We start from the raw sequence: 14,934 nt of genomic DNA, 5'->3' as shown, positions 1-14,934 counted from the left end.
TTACTTCTTTGCATTCAAGGATGCCAGCTGACCATCGATATCCTCCTCTGGCTGCAATGGATGCCACTGGGCGATGGGACGGCGTGGATTAGCCAGCATGTCAGACCAATGCTTCAGACCTAAACCACTCGCCTTGCTACCCACGAAGATCTTTCCGATGGCATCGTTCTTACCGATCTTGTCATAATCAAACACTGTAACTGCCACCAAGATTTTCTAAGAAGGGCACAAGGGAGAATTTGTAGTTTATGAAGACATCACATCATTAACAATATGAATGTAGATTCATTTCAACCATATTTTTAAGAGAGAAAAACAACTGAGTTCAGCTTCAGATTGATTTGATTTGCACTGTACCTGCATCTGTTCCAGGGGAATTTCAAAGCTGAAGGATTCGTTATAGTATGGATTTAGGGTGTTTTTCTTCACAGTAGTCTTCTTCTTCTTCAGACGCTTACCGCCCTGCAGCAGCTGGATCTTTACATAGGGATCTGCAAAGATCAACAATATGATCAGTAAGGAGTCTGTCAAGGCAAGTTATTCATGTTGTTTTTGGCTTTCTTGATATGTATACAAGCTTTTCATACATTCTTTAGTCTGAAATGTGTTTGTAATGTCATTAGATTTTTTGAGTCATGTCATATTTATGGACCTTTCTATGTATTTGGAGCTGACAGTTGTGCACTGCTTTTCTGAGGTATACTTGCATAATAAAGCATAAGTGTATATATAAGTTGTCATTTCCTTTGTCAAAAAATGTTGCTGATTAAAATCTAGTGATTAAAAATATACTTTATCATCAAATATTTGCGTAGGACCTAGGTGTGTTTAGCCTTCCTTTCTACACAGTTGATGTAATTGACCATCATGTACCTTAAGTGTTCCCAACAAATCTAATTAAAAGTGTTGTAGCCTAGATTCTGATCCCAACATTGTAACTTTGAGATGATGACTGCATGTCTCTACCAGATAATCCACAGGCATCCATCTTCTTCAGGTTCTTTGCCTCCAGGATACAGACAGTGAGTTTCCCGGCAGTAGGGACATAACGGAGGGAGATGCAGATGTCTCCAAGTTTCTCAGGCTGAGCAGTCAGCGAAGAGAGAAGAGACAGAAATGACAGGCACACATGCTCATAAGACACCAGCAAACTACTCATTTTAGAATATGACTGCCTGATGCAAAATGCTCCCAGCTACTGTCTGCTGTGTGTCTCGTTTTGGTTTTTTTTGGGCTCAAACTGAGGTCTTCTTGTCCTTGAGGCAATATTGTCAATGTGCTCAGAATTTCACAGCCCTGTTTGAATTCATAGTTCTGAGATTTTGCGCCTCAAGGCTTCCAGCATTCACAGAGATCAATCAGATGGTGATTTCTGCTCGAAATAGTTTAAAAAGTAGTGTGGCATTTTAGGAAATATGCATATTTGCTGTCTTGCCCAGAGTTAGATAAGAAGATCAATAAGACTATCAGGATTTTACAGTAAATATGAAGCTACAGTCAGATGCTGGTTAGCTTAGCTCAGCATAAAGCTCACTAATTGACACATTTCATTTCATTGTTTAATCCATATAAAAACCTGTGTAAAAAGGCCAATTTGGGGTTTTATTGGACTATTTTTGTGAATAAACATATTTTCCAAAAATGCTGAACTACTGCTTTAAAGACAAAAAAACACAGTTTTTATTAGTGGAAAATGTAACAATTCTATTATATGAATATATATATATATATATATATATATATATATATATATATATATATATATATATATATATATATATATTATATATATATATATTATATATATATATATATATATATATATATATATATATATATATATATATATATATATATATATATATATATATATATATATATATATATATATATATATATATATGATTTCAGATTTTTGTACATTTTCACAGTTCAATAAAATAGCTCTCTATTCTCTCTCGATCTTATTCATCTTTCAAAGCATAATTTGATCAGTTTGACTCTTAACAGCACCTCCTCTTGATCGGCGCTGTCCAGATCCTTCCACTCCTCAATCGGTCGTCCGAGGTCGATGGTGTTCATGGGAATCTTCACCTCCCCAATGACGTCATGTTTGGAAAATCGGTCGTAGTCATAAACAGACATCACCAGCGTCTTTCCACCAAGCTCCTCGTAGGGCACCTGATCAATAAACACATTTTACAAATTAAATCTTTAAATTGGTGATAGTATGACTATTGAAGGGAATCAAAGTATTTTTAAAAGTGAGAAGATGTAAAAGTAATTGACAGCTAAAGACATTTGTTTGAGAAAATTGTTCAAAAACAGTTAACTGAAGTTCAATGACAAGTATTTCAGACTGACTAGAGAAGAATAATAAAATAGTCAAAGCTAACAAGGTACACTAAATACATTGAAGTGAATTTGAAATAAAATACAAATTATCTGAGAAAAGATACCTTGTATCTGAGGAAGTCATTTGTATTTAGAACATAAATGTAATTGCATTTCTTTTTCTATGATTTAAAGGACCATTATGTAGGATTTAGTGGCATCTTGTGGTGAGGTTACAGATTGCAACCAAGTAAATACCCACCTCTTCTTCTTCGAGGCATAAAGGAGAACCTACAATGTCTGTGAAACTTGCATTAAAAAACAAAACAAAAACAAACAAACAAACAAAAAAAAGAAAGAGGCACCTCTCCCTATATAAAGGGCTCATTGTAAGGTAACACAAACACAATGCTTCTTATTTACAGGTGATTATATATTAATTAAAACATGTTAAATATTCTAATCGATTTCTGCCAAGTCGGTTCCACTAGATGCCACTGAATACTACACACACTTTGAATATCTGTGAAACATATTAGGCAACATGCTCAAGCCGACATTTTTAAAGCAAGATGACGACAAGTCTGCATGCTACCTTCCTCTGTAGATACCCAGTCTAGACATGTGGAACTGAAAAAAAAGTTCAAAATGGAAAAAATCTCTTAAATAAACCTAGACAGTGAAAACAAAAATATGGCAATGAACATCTCTTCAGCTCTGTCTGGGAGAAAACGATCAGAGGCATTCAGTAAAATAAGACTTGTTTCTTTGCTGCAGCAAATTTGCAGACAGCAAAGCTTCCAGCATGACCCAGAGCCACTAGTGAAGTCTCTGCGGGCTTTATTAGCCAGGACAGGAAAAAGAGCAGCATGAAGGCTGTACAGTCCAGTGAGTACACACATAAGCCTGACAAGACACAGTGCTATTAACCTTTAGTCCTATTATTACACTTTCTCACCATCATCCATACATGTTTGCTCTATGTCTCTCTTTCTGTTTACAGCAGCATGGGTTCATATTTAAGCAGTGCAGGCTGCAGAAGGTGCACTCCTATTCTGCACCAAATTCTGTAACTGTAGATGTACTTTATCACAGACATAAAAGGCTGAGAGACTAACCTTGAATACAAATGTCTCATTAAAGACAGGGTTCAGTGTTTTCTTGTGGACTTTGGTGTCATGCTTCTTCTTCTTGTCAGGGTGGAGCGAGACTTTAACGTAAGGATCGGAGGTTCCACCTGAGTCCATGGACATGAGGTCCGCAGCTTGAAGGATACCAACTGTGAGCTGTGGGCAGAGGAGAGGGCATAGTGTAGGTGACAGCAACAGAATTTTATTTGGTGAAAATCCAATATTTATGAGATTGTTCATTTGTGTCTGGGTCACAGCTACAGAGTCAGAGCTGCAGATAGGTTATATAACATCATTTGACATCTAAAGCAAATCAATCAACACAAACATCGTGCCTGACTGGAGATGTATTGAATTTCAGAGGATTTTCTTCAATTTCACATAGCTGTCACAGTGTCATAACATTTGAAAACCAGAGGTGGTTTCTCGAAGAGGCCAAACGAAGCCTGGCCTCCCCATAAATATATTCTAATAAAGAAAACGAAATTATTATCCTTATGTCTGTGTCTTTTATTGAATTTTGCCTATCCCTTGTTATTAAAACATCATATTTTTCTTCTTTAGCTGGTGTAGCGAGCGAAACAGCACCCCTCTGCTTTGTGCATTACGTAGTGTAGTTGATGTCCTCTGCTCTGTCCAGTGGTCAGTGAAATTCATCACTCAATGGAGGCCATTTTTGCCTGGCTTCCCTTAGAGAAAAAATTTAAAAGATTTAGCCAATCACATTGAGGCCAGGCTTGACCAAGCTGAGCACTGAATGATTAATTAGTTTTTTTTAAAAACACACAAAAAACAACAAAGGAGCCAAGGTTGAACCTGGCTTTGCACCACTTACACATTGTCATCAGTACTGCACTGAGTAGCCGGCAGGCACAGTTAGGACATAAGCAGAATAGATGGAGATGGGGACCTTGAGTTTCTTATAAAAAAATGACTTCACCAAGCTTGCTTATGAGCTGCAACTGAAGATAAAACTGAACAGGAGGCTTACCCCGAAGCTGGACCTATCTGAGGGGGAGCCAGGGGAAAAGCTGGGTCTTTTTGTGATGGGAATGATGCTAGAATGGCTTATGGAAAGCGTGAAGGTAAATCAGCTTTTCTGCTGGCATTGCCTCATGTTTGACTGGAGACCTGCTCCTTGAACAACCCATGGAGCACAGCAGGATTTGCTGATCTGGCAAAAATCAGTACGTTGTTTGTGTAGTAGGAAATTACTTTTGTTTTGATAGCATGGGTTGTTATCTGTTACATTTTCTTGTTATATCGTCATTATTTAGCAAAAGGTTATATACATCATTTTACATATTCTGGAGAGAATGATCACTTAGTTGTTGCCTTAATTATTTCACTTTGACCACAAAAAATGAAATTCACTTTCATCTTAGGAGGTCCATGGTCTATGTGCTAGTGCTACTTATTGGGCTATTAGTAGTCTAAGCATTATAGCAACATACGGCAGCGGCACTGTGTTAATACCCAATTAATTCTGATCAGATGTAATTGGGTGTGTCTGAAAACCTTCAGCTATGTGTTGATACTGTAGATGATATACTTCAGACTCAGAGGCAGTGTCATGTTTTAGCCTGTGTTAGTGCGTGATTGTATGCACATCTTTTAAAGCAAACAGCCTTGTTGTTTCTTGCTGATTGCAGTTATGTTGTTGGAGATGTTCCCTCGTAGGGTAATGCACATGATTCCTCTTTTATCAATAACTAGTGCTTAAGGCTGTGACAAGATTATATGTGTCATCATAGAACATTTGGAGAGAAAAAATAAATTGCACCTCATGTTTTGTAGCCCACAACAGCCGTGTAAATATTATTGTTCACAACGAATTGGATATGAGCGTGAATGACAAACATTATCCTAGTAATGGCACTCATTCATTCTGGTTTGTGAAAGCAAGTAACTCTGGTATCTCCATGTGATAATGTTGAGATTAATCTCCATATAATGGTGATCATATGGCAATATCATCTCCATACAAAGCTGACTGGTTTCCAAAGTTGGAGCCAGCAGATGGTTAGCAATAAAGACTGGAAAAAGGAGGCAACAGCTAGCTTGGCTTTGGAGGAAGGTTAAAAAAAATCTGCCTACAGGCAGGACTCTCCACTGGTTGTCTAATAGCCTCACTGATGACAAAACTCCAGTTAGTCACTGCTGCTGACCCAGAAATAGTCCAGCACATTAGTCATTGCAAAACCACAAATGTAGTTTTTACTCTTTGGTTTTTGTACATATTAAACCAAGATATAAGGAATATTAGAAATATGAGATATTGACATCATTATGGTTAGATTGTTAGATGTTTTATCTAACACAGGCCAATAATCTAGTGTAATTGTGAATGTTATTTCTCCATAAACAAATAGATTTCTGAAAGCTTCATTGAGTATCAATCTCCCATTTACGAATGGCTAATGAGGTATTAAATGAAAGAAAAATAGATTTGCGTTTCAGAAAGTTGGTACAGAGACTAATTATGAGAGGATAGGGTCAGAATATGAACTGTATGTACAGTAAGGGTTAAAGCTTGGAAAACCCACAGACCTTTGTATTCTCAAAGTCATAATCTATGGAGTATTGCAGTTTCCCAAGTTTCTCTTGTTCTTTCTCCTCTTCCTCTTTCTCCTCCTCCGTCAGTCCAGTCTCTCCCTCCTCGTCGTCATCATCATCCTGGTGTATCTGTGACGTGAATGTAAAACAAGACACCACAGCGTTAACAATCAGTGGACTGTGAATCAGAACACTGGGCTCCCCACAACAGCCAGCATGCCACAGACACTGGAGCTCCAGGAGTTTTTTTACGTGGGAGATACATGTTTCGGTTACTGCTTACCTGCACAGCACCTGATGATAATAACCAGGATCTTATCAAAAAATTCACATAATCATAGACAAAAAAAAACCAAAACAACGAAAACTCTGCACACCTTGTCTTCTTTGTGTTTTTGGGTCATTGGGCAATTCCTTCGACATGCCAGTGCAGTAGAGTGACAGCCAGTGTCAGTGGAGGCATTGCATGCTAGTTCCACTAAGAGGGGAGATAAATGCAGACTTTTTCCAATACAATCAGTTATTATGTTGTTGTCTTGTTTACTAAGGTTTTTGATTTCACCAAATTTACAAAGATCGTTAAACTTTATTTTACAAGTCTTTTCATTTTATACACATTTCCTGGAAACTTTCAGAGTAATTCGCAGCTGTTTAATGGTCAATTTTTGGGATATTTTACCAAAAGGGCGCAATTTAAACCAAAGTATAACAAAGTTGTTTTATTGGGTTTATATGTAGTTAGAATTTGCAAAAAATCTCAACAAAGTAGCTTCTTGTTAATTGTCTAACCGACAGAAAATACTTACTTTTCAGTGTAGTTTTGTGTCAAAACTGTTTTTTTTTCTTCAAAACGCTACAATCAGCACATTTCCCAAATCCTTTGCAAAGAGATATCCTAGCACTGCAGCTACTTTTAGGCAATTGTTGAAATTTCCTGGGAATTAGTAGGAAAAAAGGGATCTGATCTGTAATAATAAGAAATTGTTACTGAAACTTCTAAACACAAAACTACACAGTGAAAACTAAATATTTTATCTGTTAAAGAATTGTTAAGAGTCTAATTCATTAAGATTTCTTGCAAATATAACAACTATAAACTCAAATATAGTGAGTGGGTACTCACATTAACACTTTTAAAGAAATGTCTTCAGTATTTATAACAAATGCAGCACCTTTTCTTTAAAATTAACTGTGAAATACCTGCAAATTAATCAGAAAATGTCCAGGTTATATGTTTAAAAACAATTAAAGGACCTGTAAAAGAAAACCCCAAGGAACTAGCTCACAACAGCTAATGCCAATGCATAATATAAGATAAGGGTAGAGACATAATATTCAGGGCAAGGAGATGGCTTTCAAATGACCTAATGCTTTACAGACTTAGCTGGATTGCAATTTGAAACCCTAAATTCAAAAACTTTATGAAAAAAGAAAAAATCCCAAACTTTGTACCTGCATGCCTGGGCTCACCTCTAAATGTATGTGGCACCACAAAAATGGCTGAACATTATTATAATAAATCATTCAGGATTAAAGGGCACAGCCAGCTATTTGAATAATGTACAGTCTTATTGCTTTTGCGTTATTATTGTAATCAAATTAAAGCCTCATTGCAGAGGTGACCTTGAGTTGAAGCGTTATTTCTCTTCTCTGGCTATCCAGTGTCTCCACATCCTAACTCCTCCTTGAGTATTACAATCAAAAAGACAGATTGGCGAGTATTTTTCTATATTTCATGCAGTTTTATCATCACCATTTCCATGTCTCCCAAACAACCAACCATGCCCTTCATCACATGCATAGATTAATAGTGTTAAAATCTTCTTGCATATCATCTCTTGATCCAATACTTTCCATATTGGCGTGAGTTACAGTTACATTGTCTCACAAACAATGTGTTAGATGGTTAGACTCTCCTCTCTGGGGTTTATGGAGCACATCATAGCTTTCCATTGTTACATTCTCAAGCTGTCATAACAAAAATGAAATAAAAATTGTAGTTGGGGGAGGGGGACTAAAAAGTAAACAAAAAAGCCAAGGAAGCTACAACTTTCATTCCATGAAACCCCCCTCTGGCCCGGGGGGCCAGAGAGCATCAGCGTGAGCTATCCACCTACCGTAGAGCGGGAGTCCACCACAGTCAAGAAACACGAGGCACACACAAAGACAGACACAAAGCGGGGGGAAAAAAGGAGGAGAGCAGAGAGAGGAAGAGATTCAACTCACGAGACACCAAACACACTACAAAAGAGAGGCAGTCAACACCACCACCACCACCACCACAATTAGGATGAGAAATGACATACTTGTTTTCAGCAGCACAGTCTGGGACAATTATTCTAATTGTGGACACTAATAATTGATTGCTTTAATTAACTGTCACTGAAGTGCAGGGCAATCTGTGGTGATGTCAGCTGATTAGTCCTCAAATGAATCACTGTTTTTTCTAACATTTATCCTCTGATTCACTGTACTTTGCCTCTGAAATTTCCCAATATTTCTGTGGCCCTTGTGATTTCATCCATTATCTTTAAGTGCAGCTTTTTGTGCTCGGGACTTGTCAAAAGAAACTTTCCACGTCACTGTACCCATTATTTCTTGCCACCCCATAACAAGTGTGTCATTTTTCACCATGGGCCACAATGGAATACGCCACGTTTAAACCATCACAACAACAACATCAAATAAATGGAGGGGAAGAGAGCTCTCCTTGTGTCCTCTACAGCCTGGGCTACAAGAGCTGCAGGTAAAAGATCAAATTCAGTTAGCTAGAGACATTTTTAAATGAATAAAGTCAGCAACAAATGTCATGAATAATAATAACATCTTGAATTTTAAATTGAAGGTAGCATAGTGGGGGGAGGGGGGGAAATTTTGTACCCTGACTTTTCAGCCTGTAGAAAGCACGAGGCATCATACCTCGCCACCCTGCATGTTCTTCATGTTGAAGCCATCCTTGCCCTTCTTCCCCTTCTTGTTCTTCTTCTTCTTACAGCAGCATTTTTTGATTATACAGAAGCAGCAGGTAAGGATGAGCAAAGCGGCCACCACAGCGATAGCAATTAGAGCCCATGGAGGCACTGTCATTTTCAAAACAACAGAGAGAAAATTGAGATTGTACTTTTGTATTTCTTACAATCCATTTTATCAAATAAATAGCATTTTGGGTTACTTGAGTCACTTACATGGGATTTTGTCAATTTCATTCAAGAATTTGCTCTTGATTTCCTCAAACATGTCATTCTTGCTGATTTCTGTATTGTTGGAGCTGGAGCTGGTGTCTACCACAGTGGACATGACAGCTGGGGTGGGAGCCATGGTCACAGTGGTGGCACCGGTGGGCTCTTCGGCTGCCACAGCCTGTGGCCTTCTGAACAAGTTGAACTTCATTGTCAAAGACTAGGCGCAGCGTCCCTAAAAAACACAGAAATCAAACAGAAAGCGAGGATAAGCTACACAAAAGTGTCATAACTTAAGTGGTGTTCATCGAAGACCAAAAAGAAACAGTGGCAATGATGCCCATGTAGCATGTTACATTCACTTTGACCTAAGGATTACTGTTACTAAAATGTATTTTAATTTAAACACAGTTTTGTGACACACCAGTTCGTACCATTATCCAGTTTCTCATGGTCCACAGGGAAAGGACCAAGCAGATGAACACATTAGAGGATAGGAAGATAAACATAAATGTGATGTTGAAACAATTGTCTGGGAAATGATGAAATCAAGACAAACAGTTTGTGAGTCATCTTAATAAACCTTACATATTGTCATTGAAGGATTAAAGAGAAATCAGAGCTGTGAATGAGCTCACACTCTCAATGGACATATCTCACAGGATATGAAAGCATGAAAACTGAAACCAAACACATCCATTTATATAGATGATGTGTAAATTTACTGTCTGTGTGAGGAATGAGCAGAAGCTGAGGTGATTATCCCTCCCCGTCTGAACACAATTAAGTGCCTGATGTGAATGAGACCCAGAGTCAAAGATGTGTCCTGATTGAGATATCACAGAATTCAAGTAGTTCTCTCTGACAGGTGGGGATGCAGGGAGATCTCTACAGGTAGATGGTGGCTCCACTTTTAATACACACAAGTGTTAAGGTCGAATCCATTGACTGCGAGGACATAGTTAGGTGTGACATCGCCCACTTGTCTGCATTGGAGCGGTTTTCAAGTTGCTTCTCATGGTTGGTGCCATCATTTCTGTTTGGAGCCATGACCTTCTAAATAAGGAGTGTGAAGTGTTGCCTTTCATGCTAGCTTACTGAGAACACTGAGCAGTACACAATTGGGCTAACATTGACTAACTGACATGGCAGGTATCGTTATCAATAACAACAGTCGGACTGAAGTCTTTAAATCATGTTTACGGAGCAATAATTTCCGAAAATGACCATCAACAAACGTTTTCGGAGCCTGATTTTAGCAACCAGAGACCAATGATTCATTGAAAAAACTATTGACTTAGAATTTCTAGAGGGAAGCTGATGCCTTTTGAATGACTCAGTTGGAGCCAGGGATTTTGGGGGGCCAGCGTCCAGCAGCTGTCCTTGGCATTGCACTTCTGCATTGGCTTCAGCGTCTAGCTATAGTAGTTGCAGCTTGATTGAATCTGTGTCCATTCTCTCTCGATTTTTTCCCACAGTCCAAAGACATGCTAGTTGGGTAGATTTGAGGATTTTTTGTCTGTTAGCCCTGTGGTGGCCAAGAAACCTGCCATCCACCAAATGTCGGGAAACAGTTTTTACCTTTTCATCACTGTAAATAAGAACAAGCAGCTATGGAAAATGAGTCTGTGAATGAAAGAAAGATGGTAACTATGCATTGAAAAATGTAATAATTTGATTGACTTATTTGGACTGATATTTAACAACTATTTATATGTTATGAAAATAAATCAATAAGCATCGACAAGTCTAATATGGATGCCATTCATTATACTGACCACTGCTTTAATTCTTTTTATAATCCAATGAGAGGAATAACCTCAACTGTTATCATTAGACTGTCATTTAAATCACTCTCACTCCAATTGCAGGCTATTAAAACAAGTGGCCTCCACACAATTTATCAGCTTTCTATTCTCTGGAAATTCAATCCACCACAAACGGCCAACAAAATCAATTTACCTCTCAGGCCCAAGTGAGCATTTTATTATTTTTTCTCAGTCTGCTCTTTGCATGATGAGGAGTGACACCAGCACACTATTAGCATTTAAGGTGATGGTGGTGCTCTGGACCAAATGACGTTTGCTGTGTAATGCAGAAACCTGGAGGCATTTTGACAACTGCAGCATCAATTTAATTTGCATTATATGGTGCAGAGAAAGACAATGCCTTCTTTTTGTTGTCCTTTATTAGATTACTTACAGTAGACACTAATAGGGATACTCAGAGTACAAACAGTTCAGCAGTTTATGTGCTATCAGCAAACATTTTCTGCAATAACACTACAAGCTTGGTATTTTTTCCAGTCTGAGCAACATCATTTGGACGCCGCCTCTATACTCTCATGCCCCCCTCCAGCTCAACATAATGCCACAGAATAATTGGAAACTTTACGACCATCCACTTATTCTGCAGCTGTAATCTCTCCGTGTTTGTTTACGCTTTTCTTTCAAGGTGAAGAATCTGTTGAACAAAAGTGTTTTGACAGAGAAGGCAATGCAATTAATAAATCTTCTACCAAACAGAACAAGCATTATGTGATTCACTTTCTTATTCCTTAAAAGATTAATCAGTCATTTTAATGTCTCTGCTACGGTTGCAAGTACTGTGTGGAGGTACTGTGTGGAAGTAGGTTTATATAAATTAGACTAAATAAGAAATCAAGTAAAGAAAGAACAAAACATTCAGTTATTATTGCTCTCAAATGTTCAGCACTATCACACACAGGTCTTTATCTACCCTCAGAGAGCCCTGGAAGAGAAAGGAGCTGTCTCAGTTTAAAAGACAATTTCTATCCTATGTTTAAATGGGCAGGACAACAACTGAGTGCAGGCCAAGGTACACACACACACACACACACACACACACACACACACACACATACACACACACACACACACACACACACACACACACACACACACACACACACACACACACTTCATGTGTCAAATAAGAAAGATACACAGTGAGCCTTTTGCTGTGGTGAGGATTTGTGTCATTTCAACTGAGGCAAAGCATCATCACATGAAAATAAATCATCAGACTTCTCTGTCAATATCTGGCAAGCACAATCATGATGTAAGCTCATCTTAAGGCTCAAAGGCTGCAGATGGATAAGAATTCTACTCCAACATGTGTATTTTAACATTTCCTCCTTCTTAACTGGTGAGATTTGTGGTCAAAGGCAAGACATTCGCATACAGTAGAGGCCGGTGGGTTGAAGGCCAGACGATCATTGTTGCTAAGCAATCCTGATAGTGTCTATCAGCTATCTAGAATTGTCCACAACCTGCCTATAGTCGGAGTGACCAGCCAATCAAATTGGCTCAAGGCCATTGTCAAGTCATTGCTGGAGCGGTTGGTGTGGGCATGAAATGAAAGCATATTGCTACCTCTCTGCTATAATGATTATGATTAAAATTTTAACTGCAAAAGGGGTCCCTCCCAAAAATATGACTCCCCTGAAAATCATTGTACACACTTCTCAGGTTATCACCTCAAACAAAACATGTCAGTAACTGCAAATAACGCAAATTTAAGGCAAAGACCGTCTGTGACACATAAAATACATTAACTCCTTGCTTCATCACCTTTCCCTTAATCCACTGATTCAATGCAGGGATAAGTTAACACTCTAACTTCCATAACTTAGCATATGTTTTCTGTTTAAATGAGCAGTGGTGAGGATAACGACTGATTGACGACAAATACCCTAAAAAATGTCAATGCCCACCCCCTTCTTGTTTTAGCCGAGTGTTTACCTCTGTTCCATTAGCACTCATCCCTTATCTGATTTTGATTTCTGCAGCTCATCACTTGCCAGCATCACTCAGCCACAAGCCTCTGTGACATCCTGATACACAAGGATATTCAGGTGCAGAGAATGCAGTCACAGTATGATGACATTTTATAATGGCTCACTTAGTTTGAAAATGCAGTAAAGATCCTCTAAGATCCTATAGTTTTTGATTAAATTCATATCACATTACTAATCTTCTACGATCTCTAAAACAAAACTCACCGGTCAGATGTGGTATTCCCCCTCGCGAGGTGGCCCATCCAATATCAGTAACTGTTTGGGCTACAGTTCCTCAGAGCTGTGGTAGCATAGTCTGATCTCTCCCATAAGCAGAGACTGCAGTCTCCTCTCACTTCTCTCCACTGCAGCACTACACCCCTCCTCCTCCTCCTCCTCCTCCACTCCTCCTCCTCCTTTTCCAATGCATACCATCTCCCCCATTTTCCACCCTCCCGTCACACACCTCTCTACTCCCTCTCTCTCTCTCCCTCAGTATACTCACGCACGCAGCCTCTTTACCTCTTTCTCTCCAGCTCTCTCTCTCTCCCCAACCTCATTTGTGATGCAGCTCACACAGCTGATTGCAGCATGCCACTCTTTGGTCTAGCATTGGAGGGCAGTTGTAAAAGATCAATATGCAAAAAGCTTTGGAAAAGGGAGAGGGGATGTGTTTGATGAATAAAGCCACAATTTGCAGAGATCAGAGATGGAGAACAAACAAGGTAGCGGTGGCTACCCGAGGTGGTAAGATAGACTCACAAACTCTTTAGGGTGTGCTGACTTTACCACATCAGCTCGAAACCTTATTATACAGAGCTCATACAATTAACTGGATCCCAACAATTGATCTCAGAAGTGTGATATGACCCTCTGGAGTGATTCTTCCCTGTTAAACTCATTCAAAGGGAACAACTGAAACCAAGAATGATTAGGTCAACTCGTCTCCCTTTCTGCTGATCCCTCAAGGGACTTCTCCATGGAGATAGGAGGTGAATTGATTCACTGATTGCAAAAGAGCCAGTTGCAATACAAACAAAATGCTGCACACGGTGTCCAGCTAAAACCGTTACATCATGAAACAAGTGAAGTGTGACCAACACATCTACACTATGCAAATGCAGAGAACTATAGGCTTGAATACGAAAATCTTTATATTTAGACTGCAGACCGGCTTCAAATGTTCAATCAACAAATGCATGGAAAAGTCTCACATCACATGTTACTTCTATTCATATTTGAACTTCTTCCACCTCAGCATTCTGTCTTTATCTTTCTCTCCTTACTCTCCTTGGGGAAATACCTCTCTGTGTGCTCCTGTTCGGCTAGCAGCTGTCAGGAGCTGCTGTGATGTGGTTCCTCTCACGTCAGGTTACAGCGCAATGATCTCCTTCTGCCAGAGGGGGGCAGAGGCCTCACACAAAACTGCTGCATCACAGATTTTTTTTCCTTTTATGAATTATGCCCAGAGTTATTTGCCTGCTGCCCCCTCCCCCAACTCATATGCTAAATGCATTTGACAGAAGTGAAAGTGACACAGACAAACCTCTTTGAATACATCATTTAGCTGCAATTTTGTACAATATTGTTGAAGATATTTTGCTTTAATAAGGCTGGATATTTCCACATGATTCAAAGTAATTTCCTGGTTATGTTTAATGATTTTCTCCTTTATCTCTTAGCATCCTGGTTCTAGGAGAGAATAAAGTGACCTTGCCAGCTAAAAAAATAACTAAATTAAATGTTAATGGATTGGTAGACTGAGGTGGGCATAAGGGGACATCAGGAGGGTAAAAAAGACGTGATCTGGGAGAACTAAAGCAGCATTGTGAGGTTAGGACCTGCTTTATGGTTCTGGTTTCAAGACTAGGATGCTAAGACTATGTTACACCTATACAAGTCAACATCAACTGCATCTAAAACATTAAAGTGCTTT

General features: G+C 38.9%; 1 protein-coding gene across 1 annotated transcript; it reads right to left on the bottom strand.

The window, feature by feature from the left end:
* Window positions 1–9,410, bottom strand: LOC128355568 (synaptotagmin-2). The gene is made up of 8 exons (XM_053315869.1): window positions 9,206–9,410; window positions 8,940–9,100; window positions 6,015–6,149; window positions 3,453–3,620; window positions 2,014–2,181; window positions 967–1,084; window positions 358–491; window positions 1–216 (listed from the first exon to the last, which is right to left on the bottom strand). Exons 1-8 carry the CDS (start codon window positions 9,408–9,410, stop codon window positions 1–3), a joined length of 1,305 nt encoding a protein of 434 aa, XP_053171844.1.
* Window positions 9,411–14,934: the final 5,524 nt, after the last annotated feature.

The sequence above is a fragment of the Scomber japonicus genome, chromosome 3, assembly GCF_027409825.1.
Source record: "Scomber japonicus isolate fScoJap1 chromosome 3, fScoJap1.pri, whole genome shotgun sequence".
Classification (NCBI taxonomy): Eukaryota; Metazoa; Chordata; class Actinopteri; order Scombriformes; family Scombridae; genus Scomber; species Scomber japonicus.
This window is presented reverse-complemented; position numbering and strand designations above follow the sequence as displayed.